General features: G+C 33.7%; 1 protein-coding gene across 2 annotated transcripts; it reads right to left on the bottom strand.

Annotated features, from left to right (window-relative positions):
• Nucleotides 1-39: 39 nt before the first annotated feature.
• Nucleotides 40-5,855, bottom strand: LOC143560646 (protein FAR-RED ELONGATED HYPOCOTYL 3-like). 2 transcript variants are annotated; one of them, XM_077048907.1, is made up of 8 exons: nt 5,708-5,855; nt 2,173-4,326; nt 2,032-2,088; nt 1,488-1,556; nt 1,319-1,387; nt 1,164-1,232; nt 1,033-1,095; nt 40-529 (listed from the first exon to the last, which is right to left on the bottom strand). In XM_077048907.1, the coding sequence occupies exons 2-8, from the start codon at nt 4,282-4,284 to the stop codon at nt 473-475; spliced, it is 2,496 nt and encodes an 831-aa protein (XP_076905022.1). In that variant the 5' UTR covers nt 4,285-4,326; nt 5,708-5,855; the 3' UTR covers nt 40-472. The 2 variants fall into 2 exon arrangements, with proteins under 2 accessions (XP_076905022.1, XP_076905023.1); XM_077048908.1 differs by having other exon boundaries at nt 41-529; nt 1,033-1,080.
• Nucleotides 5,856-17,079: the final 11,224 nt, after the last annotated feature.

The following is a 17,079-nucleotide window of genomic DNA, read 5'->3' as shown; positions in this document are numbered from 1 at the left end:
TAACGACACGAAACGACAAGCTCTTCCTAGTTAAGCTAATACTGGCAAGTTGCCAACACCGTCAAACCTAAAAACACATTTAACTAATCAAGAATCTTAAACGAGTCAAAAGAGTTTCAACCAACATATACATTTGGCTTAATACATCTCAATACACAACCTTTATACAACAAAATACCTGTTTACATATATCTCCTCATTCCAACTTCTGGAACCTCACATTAGCACCGTACCTTAGTGCAAAAAGTAATCTGTAAATACACGATACATCAAATTTTGCAAAATAACGCCTCAAACACGGGTATCTCTCTACCTTTCAAGTTTCTTCTGTTGATTGGTTTGGTTCGCGGGGATAAAATGGTAAATTTCTTCAAGAACAATGTACTGCCGTTGGAAATGAAAAGCCTTCTTGGCGAATGAACACGTTTATTGGTCGATGATTTAGGTAAAGCAGTTGGAATGGATGATAAGCTCATTTGTGTCTTGACCCGTCATCATGCAATTGTGGGGTCCGCACATTCGGTTCCTCCTATGAGAAAAGAATTTGTTAAGTTATTTTTGTTCTAACATGTCAACTTTATATAACAGCAGGCTAATTGTTTATATTATTGCAAAATTTTGATGGGTTTTTGGGTCAACCCGACCCAACCCAATTATAGGTGTTTTGCACCAAACCCATTAAAAATTGTATTTTTAATGCATGAAATCTAAGTCTATTATCATTCAAATAATACTATATGCTTTGGGTCAACCTGGCCCGACCCAAAATTAAGAGTTTTAATCCAAACCCATTAATAATTGTAATTTTAATGCATAAAATCCAATCCTATTATCATTCAATTAATGGCATATTTAACAATGTAACTGTTCATAGCAAAATTAGTTATGAGGTGTTTGGGGCCAAACAAACCCGACCAGACCTAAAATTATGTGTTTTGATCCAAACCCATTTCTACCCGTTAACCCGCCTATCTGGCCCATTTGCCACCTCTAAACTGATAAAATAAAATAAAAAGTTTGCAAAACACCAACCCCAAGACCATAGGTGAAACCTGGTGTCCGAAAGAAGTCCATTTGTCCCTGCAAGCAAGAATTCTGGACTGCTATTATATCACAAGATCAAAAACTGTCCCAAAATAATCGCATACTCATGAATAATATACCAGGCTTTGAAGGGTTGGTGGAGCCCCATAGTAGCTCTCGTGATTTGGTGCTATGGAATTCAGCTGTCCCTAAAGAAATTAAAAAGAAAAGTTTAAAACCGTAAGCAAAAAGTAACAATAAATAGAACATCAGAGCCGATAATTATGATAATTACCAGTCCCTGCATAGTTTGTGAATTTCCATAAAAATTCTCTCTTGAAGGTGCCATCAAGTTAAGTTGAACCTGAATAAACCACATAAACACATATAATTTATACTTTATGATCAAAAGGTATTATAAACTTCTTTTTAAAATATGGTTTGATGATATATAAAATTCCTACCATTCCTTGCATACTTTGTTGCGCGCCAAAATAACCATCCAGAGTCACTGATCGTGAGCTCAACTTGGCCTGTGTAAAGTCGATTTGTGTACTATTATTATCTCAACAATATACACGAATATTTAATACTTTATCAGATTAAGTAGCCTCTTATTAAGAGGCTACATTTGAATTGGTCAGAGGTAGACTAAAATGAGACCTCTTAATGGTTCATGGAGCCTCTTAATGGTTAAAATTCATAGACATGCTGTCAGGCTTCTTAATGATACAACACTAGATAGCCAAACAGCCCCTAACTTTTAAGAGATATGAACAATGTTGTACAGTAGTAGGGTTGTTTGACCTCTTTCTGTCAAGTTTCTTAACTACAATCATAATCTAAGTTTTTATATAAAACTAGTGCATTAACAACAAAGTTTTGACTAATGACTATGTTTGACTCGTTTCCTTTTACCCTATATTTTATATTTACCAATTAGATCCGTCAAGTTACAACAATTTATGATGATAGATATAAACATGTAAGATTTAGGTAGAAGCAAACCAGCTGCTGCAAGCTGTCTTGGGCTCCAACTGTCATAATATCTTGCTCTGAGCTCATCTATAATAAAAATGATAAAAACAATATTTGTAAAATTAGCATAAGATCAGTGACAACAATATAAAAAAATGATAACCAAATAACCTTCTTTTTCTTCATGGGATTCTTCTTTTTATTTGCACGCATGTTTCTGCTTTGATTATCCTCTTCGATTCTTAAAACACCCGAAACATTTGATGTACCAGGTTCCATAATATTCTTATTTGAGTTATTTACACACACACAACTCGCAAAAATTTCTTCAAGTGCACGAATTGCTATATTATAGCTTTCTTGAGACAATGATCCTTCTTCACCCAATTTAACCGCTTTTTGACATAAATCATTGTATCTTTGAACTCGATTTTGCACCAACTCACACTCGTCTGCAATTAGCCCTCGGTTTTTAGCATCTTTCGTCCATCGTTTGAGTATATATTGAGACGGTATTACAGAAAGACCACAGTAGAATTGAAGAACAATTAATACGTGTCTACAAAGATAACCCTTTAATTCAAACAGTCGACACGTGCACGATACTTCAGAAGTCAATTCGTTATGATAAACAATGTTTTCAATATTCTTTTCATATTCCGGAACCCGATAAGTAATGACCGTATCCACGTGCGCATCTTTTTTAGGCATACACGCAGACGCACCCAAAACCTCACTTTGAAACTTCTTTAAAACTGCGGGTGTATATAAACTCGACACGTGTTTTTCAAATGGTGACGGTGATTTTAACACAGGCGGTTTGTTCCATGTATCCGAATCCGCTTTCGCTTCCTCTTCGTACCGATCTTGAATAATACTTTCGTATTGTTTAACGAACTCTTGCACACTCGTTTTCTTATGTACGTACTTGTCAAAATAACAATTTACACTCTCAGACCGTTGCAAAGTCGACATTCCCGCCAAACAAACATCGCGCATGTAAACCGGGACCCACTGCTTACGTGTCTCATATAACGAATTCATCCAATCACCATCTTTGACCCCAAGCCTATCCACCATTTTAATCCACCTTTTATCAAACTGCTCGTCAGTCCACGATCGATAAACACACTTTTCAAACTTTTCCATGATATTATCCTGCTTTAATGATTCAGGTATCCTACCGAATATATTCCATAAACAAAAACAATGTTTTGAAGTCGGGAACACCTGCGAAACAGCAGATTCCAAACTCTCATCTTTATCAGTAATCACAACTTTTGGGGCCCGCCCGTTCATTGCAGTTAGCCATGTCAGCATAGCCCAAGAATAAGTGGAAAAACTCTCGTCAGACAGCAAAGCGCACCCAAGCAACATAAACTGGTAATGCTGATTAACACCAACAAACAGAGCAAGTGGTATTCTATATTTGTTTTTAATATAAGTTGTATCGAACGATACGACATCACAAAAGTTTACATAATCATATCTGGCTTTTGCATCCACCCATATCATGTTTTTCAATCGTAGATCTTCACCAACATCTATCGCGTAAAAGAAATTTGAATTCACACTCTGCATCTGTGAGAAAAACTTGCATAAAATATTAACCTCTCCCGGTTCTAACGCCATGTTACGCGGCTTATTAAACAGATTATTCGAGTCGTTTTTCAACCCGACAACGTTTTTATACTCAGCAAATTGTCTTGCCATTGCAGCATACATCTTTCTTGTTTGTTCACTAACCGCTTGTGTGGGTAACAGTTCATGATTATGATCCTTCTCAAATTTATGAATAATCCATTTTCCATCTGACCGTCTTTTTACATGCATGCTTGCTTTACAATCTGTTTTTGAGCACGTTCGTCTACCGGATGATGCATTTTCTGGATCGGGATTGGTTCCTTGTCGGCTGCGAGGTCGGTTAAACGATTTGTCATGTTCGCGTTTGGTACCGTATCTGGAACATGCGAATTTTGCGTCAATGAATTCGCGTGATGTTTTTGAACGACGACTGTTTTGTATTGCGGTACTGAAGCCCATAGATCTTGCATATCCTTGATAAAAAGAATATGCTTCACCGTGTGATTCGAATTCCATACCGGATAATGGCTCGAGGTTTATATCTTCTTTAAAATCTACCATATCGGCTGATGGAGAATTTATAATAATATCTTCATTGTGAATTTTGTTTTCATTATCAATCAAATTGCTCAATTCTTTTGCATCTTCTTTTTCTTCCTTTTCATGGTCTCCAGATGGGAGCCTAAGATCAATATCCATAGCAAGAATTTAGGTTTTTCAGTTGATTCTTCTGGTTGTTACCTACAAGAAACAGTTGAATATAACAAATGAAAAACAATTTAGAACTTGCATCACAATACTATCATGCTATGATGTCAATCGCCCCCAATTCCGGCCAACTCCGGTGATTTCTGTCCTGAATGGGTTGAGGTGTAAAAACCTGTCTACTTCAAATTTTGACATATATAAATGTGCGCACACACACATATAATTTCAATTCGACTAATCGCTAGTTGGTACCCCACCGACCGACTAGCTCCTATCGAGTTCTACAGCACTGCATACTATTGAGCCTTTGTCCTAGAAGCCGGCTGCTAATATAAACCAATAATACATTTACTAATATCATAATTGTAAGACAACCTTCTAAGTTCTAACAACAAACTTCATTTTACCAGGTAGAGTGAATCATTGCATTAGATATACGACCTAGGCAACCTTCTTTTCTTACAAAATGACATCTTAAAGGGCAAGATATTTATTTCTATAATTATGAAATGCATGATCGAGTAATGTATATGGCTGATTGTTCCAGAAACAATCAATTAACCGCCAGCATTCAAAAGAGATAAACAACATTCAGAATCAGGTAGCATATCAGTATAAACCAAAATTCCTAATAAACATTTAATGTGTTAGTGTGTTACATAAATTTACTTCAGTATTCATACATATAATCAGCCATCTAAATTACACTCACCGTCATATTCGAGTAACCTAAAAACCTAACTCCAGAAGAGGATTTCTGAAACTACGAAGAACGCGCGGCAATAATACCTAATTCAACCAACACACTTACAGTTCACTAACTATATGCAACAATCAAGCAACACAAACTACAAAAAACAGTTAATCATTAACCCGCATCACGAAACTCATCCAAATCTCGAATAAATCCTCATAAAACCAGTTCAAACTCAAAACACGATCACATACGAAAGCACAATCAACATCAAAAACCACAAAATCACCGCTCGGTAACATCATATTGTACACTGACAAAACCTACGGTTCCTATTGAGCATTCACTGTGTCACTTCAATTTCCTTCCATATTCATACATATAATCATGATTAGATATTTAGGTGTTTCGAGTAAGTAGTGACCTAAAAACCTAATTCCTGAACGTACTACAAAGAACGCACGGAGATAATGATTCAACCAATTCACTAACTATATGCAACAATCAAGCAACACGAACTACAAAAACAGTTAATCATCAACCTGCATCACCAATTTCATCCAAATCTCGAAGGAATCCTCATAAAACCAGTACAAAATGGAAACACGGTCGTATACAGAAGCATAATCAACATGAGAAAGTATAAAATCGATAGTCCGTAACATTATATCGTGCGTAGATGATGAAGTTTATATTATGTATATATGTATGTGAGTATACCTGATGGATGGATGTATGTATGTAAGTAACGATGGTTGAATAGATCTGGTGCACGCGTGAGTGTTGAGCGAGTGGATTGACGAACTTTTTGGCCCCAAATTTAATTAGGGTTTGTTTGTAGCTTCACTCACTCGCGTTTCTCTTCTCGTCTCTCTGGCGCGTGACCCACACACCTTCTTTTTTTAGATACTATCCACCCGACCTGACTTGACTGGTAAATAATATATTGATATTTATTAACAAGTTCCTTCCCCTTTGCTTTTTAATTTGGGGAGCGGGTGTTCTTCAGGTTAAGATTTTGAGATTCGAGTTTGACGGTTATGTTTTTGTTCGGGTTTTGCAGCTTAAAACCAAGTGTCAAAACACGTCCGAAATCTCTCACGGGTTTTCGGGTTCAACTGTTCAAGTTTGGATTGGGTTTATCGGATTTTGAGTATTTAAGGAAATGATAACAAAAACGGTCAATATTATTAGGGTTGGCATTGGTCTGGGTTTGCTGATCCAAGTTTAATACTCCTTCCGTCCCATTTTAAATGTTATGGGACCCAAAACACACATATTAAGAAATGTTTGATCATTTTATTTTATGAGTTGTAAAATGACAATAATGCTCTTTAAGTTATTATGGCTAAAAACCAATTTTCTTTCTTGGCTAAAAAATCCACTACTTTGGCTCTATGTAATAGTAAGGGCACAATTGAAAATTGAAATTATATGTATAGAATTGACATTTAAATTGGGACAACAAAAAATAGAAAAATTGACATTTAAAATGGGACGGAGTGAGTATCTTGTTATAAAATCAAGTCTCGTCACCCCCATACTTGTCAGGTATCGGGCATACCTGCGAGTTTCGCAGCTTAAAATATGTTAGTTTGTTATAAAAATTCACGTGAAGATTTTCAAATACATTTTTTTTACTATTATAATTATCATATACTTTTTTATTTATATATCACCTATCATGATTAAACTATGATGCTTTATATACAAATAAACGTTATCATAAACTAAAAATATCATTATAAGTTTTATATATTTTTATGTATTTACTTCATAACATATAAAATATAAATATAATATCATTAAATATATATCTCAAAAAAGAAAAAAAACTGACATGAAGTTACTAAAATTAAATATTATTCAACAATGGTTAACAAAAAAAACTAAAAATTTTCATGTTTATGATTCAGGTATATAGTTCGGGCAAACAGGTATTGTGATTTCGATAATGGCCGGTTAACTAATCCCATACCCGTGACATTTTTTTATAACTTTTCCCATAGTTCAAGTTCGTGTTCCATGGTTTGCGTTGGTTAGTCTGGCTTATGGTTTTGTCAGGTTGCAATTAAAAGTAATATGCTTAACATGAATATGTAATTTGTTCCATAATCAACTAATTCGGGTAACAAATAATCACCTAAAACCATATGATTTTCATCTAATTAGTTTGGTTTTAGGTTAAATATGTTTTAATGAGTTGTCTCTAGAGGTGATATGACATAGTTCATCGAGGAGTTGGGTCGAGCCAACTTAGACTCCGGTTCGAGCTCATAGTTAAATTAGTTATATAAGTTGGCTCAATTTGGCTCGTTTATTTTTTAATTTAAATGTGACGATTACATGAGGCCATGTTCGGTTGTTGCATGTCGTGTGAAGTTAAACGGAATGCTAGGAAGACTGAGACAGAGGATCAAAACAATTGAAAAGTCTTGCTATCGAATTGGCTCAAAGAAAAACAAAAATTGTGTTTTTATATATAAACTTAATGATTTATGAGCACTGTTCATACAGGACATACTCAATAGCCCAACTTGTAAACATGGGTCCGGTGTGGGTCCCGTTGTTCAATACAAGTAATATTTTTGTATTTGATTTATTTATTTATTTATTTAACTTTGCTTCTTATTAAAGCAAAAAATATGAGGGTGTAGTGTAACAATATCCAATATATTGTTTTACGATTTGGATACAGCGAAGATGTTAAAAGTGATGGTCAAATCTTTAAGGTCAAACTATTATTATTATTTTTTTTTCATATAAAATCGAATATGTTTATTCAAAAAGTTGCATATTTAAATATGCATGCATAATAAATGGTCACCGACAATTGTTTAACAAGTTAAATATTATTATTCAATTTGTTATTGGCAATATCTTATGTGTAATATATGGTTTATTAATTATTAATTAATTGAACTTTTCAAAAGTATATGGCCGAACCTTGGCTTACTCACGGAAAAGCAGCTTAGCAAAGGGCAAGAATTCCAAGTTTCCAACTACACAACATTTAATATTAAGTTAAATATTAAAAAAGTTATCCTAACTGGAAAATGTATGATATTGTATAAATTGATTAAATTCTAATTATTGTTCTTTTCGGAATCAATAAAATGTTAAAAAACTGCGATAACAGTTTAACCTATGCTCTTTTCAATATAAAAAATTAGAAGAGGATGAGATGAAATATAGAAAAATAATTTTACAACTTTTATTGAAACACTATCTACACGTGATTATGTAGTTCGCACTGTTCTCAAAATAATATTCATTCTAAAATGAATGCATATAGTAATCCAGAACTATTAAACATAAAAAGAAAAAAAAACTAAAATTTTCACTATTAGATCCTTTGACAAAATTTAATTACACGTTGCATTCGTAACTATAATGTTCGTATATAAAATGAAATATACGGATTGATTCATACAATGTAAAATTATTATTTGTATACTACAAATAGTTTTTTAAGTTGTAACTTTTCTCTCACATGATAAAAATAAATTTGTAAACTTAAATGCATTAAGAAATATATAAATCATGTAATCATATACAAACGCATATGTGGACCGTGGTCAGATATATGAATGTGGCAAGTTAATGCCTGAAGTTGATTGATTTTATCTATTAGCAAAAGTAAGTTTATTTTTAATGTATTCTAAAATAATTACAAGTATGACCCTTTAACTTTAATCACATTTTGTTAATTTATATAATAGTTACATATATATCACTTATTTTAAACCAACTACCCCGACGACGTTTAAACGTTAATAACTTTTTCACACACCAACATTTTTTAAAAATATATATACCATAAAAACGCGAATTTTATTCTCTTTAATTTGAGTATGGTATTGTTATACTTTTTTCACTTTAAAAACTTAACGCGTTACGTGATTACCATTAAAGACCGGCAAGAAATCGAGGGGGGGGGGGGGTTTCGGCCGTTCGGGTTATGGGTCTAAAGGTTAAGGTTGGAATGAGTCGATACATAAAGGTTAATTTGGTTTGGGTCGGGACGGGTTTGGGTTGAAAGGGGTCAAGTCATAACGAATTTCGGTTAGAACATTGTCAAGCGGAATGAGTTGTGAGCCAAAACGAGTAATGTATCCTTACGTGCACACCAACACCTGACTAAGTGTTCACAGTTGTTGTGTGACGTGCTTACTAACACTGGTTAAAATTCCAGTGTCGCAATACGAGCATACTATCGTCGGTTATGCATGTACTATTGTGAAGTCACGCACATACAGAGACAGTAACACCGGTTACGCATCCGATGTCATGTTTGCGTGCATACCTCGCCGCATCGCGCGGACACACATCTAGTGGCTTATAACGTTCGGTTTGAAATAATTTATGTGTAACTGTAGATAAAAAGAGTTTTGGAAATTTGTAATATGAGAAAGGTAAATGTGTTACTTTATATTATAAAAACAAAACCACGGTACCTTGTATGCTTATGGTTTGAATAAATTTACGTTGGAATGTTGGTAAGAATCGAAACGTGTGAAGGCGTTGCAACGACATATTTAGAATTTAGAAAGGAATAAAAAAACATTGTCGCTAGAGTTTAATTAAAAATGACGTAAGATAGTTTAATAAAAAGATAATAAGCGTCACACCAAATAAAATATACCGGAACGTAAAAAAAGAAATAAAAACTAAACATACTTTTATTATATTCAAGTTTTTTTAAAAAAAGTTAACAAGCACATGCTATCATAAAAAGAACAATCTAAATGAAAATAAAATACGTTAAAGATTTGTTATTATCTAATATAAGTAATAGAGAGTGTCCGCGCCATAAGAAGGATTCTCAGGATTTTATTGTTTTTTTTTGTTTTTTTTTTCAAATTGATATTTTTATTGTTTTTTTCACCAATCAATTTTAAGTTTTTTGTATTGTTTTTTTTGATTTTTGCAATTTGACTTTGTTATTGTATTTTTTTTCTTTTACCGACCGATGTTGCGTAAACAAATATCTTTAATGTCTCGGCCCGAAAATGCTCGGGTTTCACTAACACTCTATTTTTTTTGTTTTTTTGGTTGTAGCACCGCAACTAATGTAATGGCGACTGACCGATGTCGCGTAGCCTCATCGCCTCAACGCCCGGGCCCAACGATGCTCGGCTTTTACCAACATCCGAGTTTCATTGACTGATGTCACCCCATTGGGCCACCTCAATTTTTTTTTGTTTTTTTTCCTGTTTTAGTTCCGAAACGTAACGAATGTGATCAAAATCGACTGACCATGTCAGCACCCAAAAACCACACAGATTTGTTTTACCAACACGACAACGCCACACCCATGTTTTATCGTTCGAATAATCATCTATTTAAAAGTTTTATTTTTTATAACTTAATTTGACGAATTTTTTTGGGTTTTTACTTTCGGTTTTAACCAACATTGTTTATACCATAATGAACGTAACCGAAACCGACTGAATTCGCGTCGACTATCCGTCATAACGCTTGGATTTTACCATTGATGACGTTTTACCAATGCCCCTGTTTCAATGTTCGGGTTTTATCAACTGCTATGCTCAGGTTTTAACGGTTGATTTCGTCGCGCAACTCGTGAGTAATTAACTAGTTTAAAGTAAAAGGGATGACAATGAAACTAATAAAAGTATATTTACGATTTATACCAGCATTTAATAGTATATAATATATAATAATTTTTTTTAGAAAATATTGGACATAGAAAGCTTAACCACTAATTTAATTTTTTTAGAAGACGTGGCTAAGCATTTAAGCCATCGATAATAATCATCATTTCAATTAGTTCAGTATTTATGTAGAAATACTACCGACGGGCATGTCCGGTTTCACAATAAGCGAAAATCTTTATGAGACTTAAGCAAAATGAACATTTTGTTGGATTTAAACAATTTAATTTTAAATTGGCTTACTTGATTAATATTTGAGTTATGTAAAAAACTTTTGTATAAAAATAAGCTTAAAAATGTCTCAAATACGACTATAACCGACTATGTTTTTGTTAGATGTCATACCCCTTTGTCACTAGACCAAACTAGTAGTTATGTAATTGTGTTGAAATATTGATTATACATATTTGCTTTCATAAAAATACATATATATTTTTTTAAAATAAAATTTCAGGCCTAACGGGGTGTCGGGCCTGTGACCTCGACGCCCCTACCACCCTCTAAGGCCGACCCTGCCAATGGGTATGAATTTTTGGGTACCGATAGGTAAGAGGCGGTGTTCCATTTGTTACCGAACCGTCACATCATTTCATCCCGATCATTCTTCTTCCACACCCACCATGTTTAAGTTGAACCACCCGAGACGTGGTCAAACACGTTATAATAGAGTTTTAACTGATATGTAGTTATAACATTACTGCTAATTTCTTGTTGTCACATATAATTGAAAACCATGTTAATGGTTGAAAGTTGATTCCCATAAAAACTTGGGAAATAAATTAAACTTCTATCATTATACATTTATACATAATTATGTGACATCCTAGTGTACTTCAAGCATGGTAACTTAAATGACCGGCTACAAAAATCATTTTTAAATATGTTGGTTAAGTCATATTACAAACCATGATTCATTGTAAGGACGTCAATGTTGGGTTTGTAGGCCTTTTTTGGGCCCGATTATTAGTTGAAGAGATAGGTACAGGGCGACCGACACTAAGCCTAGTCCATTAAAGATTTCTTGTTTATCAAGTTAAAGCCATAGATTAGTCTCGATGTGTATACAAATTTATGTACTTATAGTCGTTAATCACTCAATAAAGAATACCTAGTTATAGAGGTACACAAAAAAACCCGAGACGGGACCAAAAAAAAACCAGAACCGGTTTTTTTATATTCGGGTTTTTAAAACTCGAATGCCTACCCGACCCTACCCGTTGGGTACGAATAATGTATGCATTTTAGTACCAAAACCTGCACCCGAACCGGACCCGATTTGTACCCGGTAATACCTGAAAACTGAAACCGGTTCCATATCCGGAACTACCTGATAAATTAATACCAATACCCTATCTGTACCCGAAATTACCTGATAAATAAAATACCTCTAAAATGTGCAACCCCATAAAAAATCTGATATATACCAAAAAATTATCTGGAAAAAAACCCGAAAAATTCCAAAATAGGGGTTTTTCTAAAACCCGAAAATAGGGTATTCAAACACTCGGTTCTATACCCGTCCCCAACCTGATACATAGAGTAAGGTTTTTTGAGGCAATACCCGGACCTGAACCCAACCCGAGTATTGCCAATACCCGATTTTTCAATGCCCGGTCATACCCGAAACCAGTTCCATACCCGAATCCGGATATTTGAAAAACCCGATTTATGCACCTCTACCTAGTTGCTACCCGTGGATGTAGGTCGGTTACACCGAACCACATTATATCCTCGTGTTCGTTTATTGCTTTCGTGTGTGTGCAGATCCTAACAAACAAGACGATTTACTTGTAGGATAAATCGCAGAAGTGTATATAAAGGTAATAAAACAATATGATTGTTCCGTAATTCAAAGCAACAATTTTTGTAACATGTCTCCCAAACAATGTCATAAGTGATAATAGTACTTTTATAATGCGGTAAAATAACAATCCGACGATAACTACATAAAAATCACCAATAATATGAAGACTAAAGTCATTCTGTGATTAACTACCTTCAGAAGCTAGTACAGACCACACGCGATTACTCGCCACAGGACCCGACACGTTCCTAAACACACCGAAACAACAATCAAAACTCAAAATCAATAACATTCTTCTTCAATTCTGATCTAATTCTAATCTATTACATTGATTACGTTCGCGATTGCAGTGATCGGTAGATGATGATAGATATTTTGCATTCACTGATTAATTCAGTGGATATTTTTGAAATAAACTGTTAGCTACCCGTAGAGGGGGTAAATCTCAAAGAAGATCTTCTATTTCAAAATGGAAATTACAATGCTTTAAATAATAAAAATTCCTAAAATGCACTTTATTCTTTTAGCTTGAAATCAGGAAACGTGACTACTAACTGCTATCACTACCTACATTACATACATGCAAAATCATGGAAACATGGGATTACTTCCTAAATTAATGCTAGGTGGTTGTTGACTCAATTCCTTGGCTGCCACGAACTAATCCAACAAACCGCGGGCTGGCTGGTGCTTTGATGTCTCTAGTGGGCCGGGCTGATGAGGTTTGGGCTTGACCCATTGTTATATGGGTCGTATCATAAACGGACCATGGCAGAACGAGGCACGAGGGAATGAAGGATTTGAGTTGTCGCCATAATCTCGGTTTTCACCGGTTCGTTTTGGGTTTAAAATATTGATTTCAATGGGCCTGGGCCTGGGCCTGGGCTTGGCTCAATAGTAAGGAAGTTCTTAGCTCTTAGAGCACTTACAATGAAGACGTATCCAAGTCCCAACTATCCGAACTGCCGCCATCTAACCAACATTCAAATGAGCTTGGACGAAAACGTATGTGTGTGTTGGGGTTGGAGACTTAATACGCGTAAAAAATTCATAAACGAGGGTTATGTATTCAAAATTTTCAGACGAAAACAAGTAAATTTACTTTTATGAAAAAATAAAAAAACCGGGGTGGGTGGGATTGGTCCATGACTCTCTCTCTCTCTCTCTCTCTCTCTCTCTCTCTCTCTCTCTCTCTCTTCACATGTTAATTCGGTTGTGTAACTGTATATTGGTTTCGTCACATCACTTAATCCTAAATCGCTAAGATATTTTCTGTATTCATATCTTCATGTTTGAAATATCACTTTTTTCATTTATTTAAAATGTTTGAAGGATAAAAGTCAATAACTTAATTTATTAACAACAACAACACGTGTCTTAATTTAATAAGAAACTTCAATATAACAATAATGTACACGCCCTGAGAGGATGTTTAATGTACCAAGTGGAATGTGTACGAAGGATCCATGACTAGGTACATATACGAAAGATCCATGACTATTGTACTATTGTTACTATAATCAAATTCATCCATGGGTACATTTGGATAACTTAGGTGTGCTATAAATAACACATGTTCATTTAGTTATGTGAATTCGACAATTTATACGTATATAATTGTAACCGAATCATAAAATTCGGTTATAATTATAAATAACTTAATCAGTTTGTTCCTCGGTTAGCCTATTTTAATTTAATTTTTAGTTGTGATTTGATTACCCGCTAATAAACTAGTCTAAATGTCTCTCACATTGAAATATGAATATACTCATGTTTGAAATGTCAGTTTATTTGAATTTTTGAAATGTTTGAAGGATAAAAGTCAATAACATTATTAATAATAACTACATGTGTGTTAATTTAATAAGAAAATTTAATATAAAAATAACGTGCTGAACAAATTTTCCACTTGATTAAGAAACATATGTGATTTTTATGTCAATAACTTACACGTACGTTGTCTTACAACCACTTAGATTTTTATGATATTTTAGAGAGGAATTATTATTATTAATATAACAAAAATGATGCATATGTTTCACTCGTATGTTATCTTTTATACCTTATTGTAATTTTATTGATATTACGTGTTGGTATCAATTTATCAATCATACCCGGAGTATGAACACGGAATAGGATCGGTTAATAGTTTATTTCTACAAGCAATCACGCATTGGAAAATCCCCATATATATATATCACGATGCGTAAATGGACCTAGTAATTGTGTTTTTGTGAACTAGAACGTCGTATTCTACAAATTACATATGATCAGAACTCAAAGGTTTTGATGAAAATTACGAAACCTAGTGTTACAGAATAAATGAATGTTTTTAAATAATCTTATGACGGCTTGTGAATGTCCTGCTTTCTAGATGCGTTTACACAATATTGCCACCACCATTCACTTAATATTATATGTTTCTCAACTCAACTTCCTTTTTTGTTCTTATCATTACTTGTCGACTTCTCAATTTGTCTTTTATCAAACAAAAGCAAATTATATATATTATCAAGCATTTTTTTTCCTTTTGGTTCACATTTAGGCAAAGAATCCTTTAGTACTCCAATAAGATAAACCTTATGACACTGCTCATATTAAAGTGTGTCTCTCACAAATGCATCTTCACGATCTCACATATGACACATCACACCTGTGAGTTATAATTTGGAACTCCTTACATAAGTTCTGTGTAAACAATTAGTGATGACAATATTGATGTAAATTAATTAGTAAAAAAAACTATAGATATAAAGTGATAACATACTGTAACAGTATAACTAGTGATCGGTTTATAATTGTTGGTGATAAAAGTTAAAACTTACGGGTGACAATTGTGTATGATTTAAGATCTTAAATCATAAAAATTAAAAATAGAAAAAATAGAAAAATTAAACAGTTTATAAGTTTTATAACACACATAAAAATTAAAAACTATAAGAATCGTAACTGAAGTTGGTTTGTTCACAATACATAAAATTTAAAAATAGAAAATTGGATTATATTAATTCCATCTTTTTTACGTTGGCCGATAGTAATCTCATCTCATAAAATTGTTGTTACCGGTCCCACATTCACGCTATTTGTTTTCATTGAAACCCCGTTAATAAACTAAACTCTACTAATTTTTTCAAATTTCAAGCTTATGTTTTAGGACTTTTAATCGGATTGAGGATGCAAATCGATTAATACAAAAGTTATCTCAAAAACAATGCTATATGCGACTTATTTAAAAACAGATCATATTGAAACCTTCAATTATGAACGGCTACATTATAAAATACATCAGTAAAACGTTGATAATTAAATATAACTAAAATAATATCAAACAAATAGTTTGGGCCTTGGGGTGTATATATACTATATAGCGTCTGACTTTGATTTTTTTTTCTTTAATCTATTAGTCCTAGTAATAACGACTTTGGTTGCAATTGAATACGTTTTTCTGACGAAATAGAACGATGGTGTTTCTGGAAGAATATAAACGACATGGCAATGCCGATGGATTTTTCTGAAGATTCTTTTAAATAAATTTTAGTTAGTTTTTATAATTTATTTATGTAATTTCCTACACGTTAGTAAGTTACCGTGTAGTTTTGACGAAAATTCGTAGCTAACCTGTCACAAGTTATATCCACCAGTAAGTTTGCGACCACGTATTCCGTCGCGAGGGCTGGTTAAGGAGATTTATATGTCATGATTGAGCCGAAACAAAAAAAAAGTCCCTTAGGTCATAACGAATAACGTAACATAATTGCAAGACTAGGATTGATAACACAGTATATCTAATTTAGGGTTTAACAAAACAACCGATACATGGCAAAATTAAAATGTTATAATTTAGGACAAAATTGAGTGCATCAACAAAATGAAAAAAATAAAATATAAAGGGTACCTTGATGGTCAATGGTGGCCTATTGGTCGAATCTAGACGGTGGCTAATGGTTGTTGACAGTGGTAGACTAGGTGGTTAATCCGTCGACTACTCGACTTTTCCCTCACTCATAGCTACTTTGTTTCTTTTTTTATTCTTTTTAGTTAAAATTTTTGTCCAATAATTCAAAAAGTTATAGTTGGATACTTGGATTATGTATTAAAAAAACTATTTGGGCAGATAATTATATGGTTTTAATTATTAAAAGTTCTAATAATTTTTACAAGGTTTCATATTTTTGAATATGTATGTATAAAAAAATAGACTCTCGGAAAAAAAGGGACTTGGCTAGGGGTGCGGCTCACCCACCCTTAGGGCGGGCCATGTCCGTCACAAGTTAGAGAGGATTTTCGCGTAGGAAAACACCCTTACAAATACAGATTCTTGTTTTCATTTAAAACTTTCAATTATAAGCCTACAAGAATTAAGACAACTTTTATTACTTTGTCATGAGGCGGTATTAATGCTTCAGGAAGTTTTTCCATTGCAAGTCTGAAAGCAAGAATTAGGTAGCGTTTGGTATGCATAAATGAAGGACGGAATGGAATGACCCAGAGAATGGAAAATAGTGTGTTTGGTTGACCAAAGGAATGGAATGACCCATTACCTAGTCCATTCCATTCCCTTTAAAATACCACAATTTCATTCCATCCATACCCCATGTTTTTTTTCATAC

The sequence above is a fragment of the Bidens hawaiensis genome, unplaced genomic scaffold, assembly GCF_021521415.1.
Source record: "Bidens hawaiensis isolate Kalapana, Puna unplaced genomic scaffold, B.hawaiensis_p1.1 tig00020418_1, whole genome shotgun sequence".
In the NCBI taxonomy this organism is placed as follows: domain Eukaryota; kingdom Viridiplantae; phylum Streptophyta; class Magnoliopsida; order Asterales; family Asteraceae; genus Bidens; species Bidens hawaiensis.
This window is presented reverse-complemented; position numbering and strand designations above follow the sequence as displayed.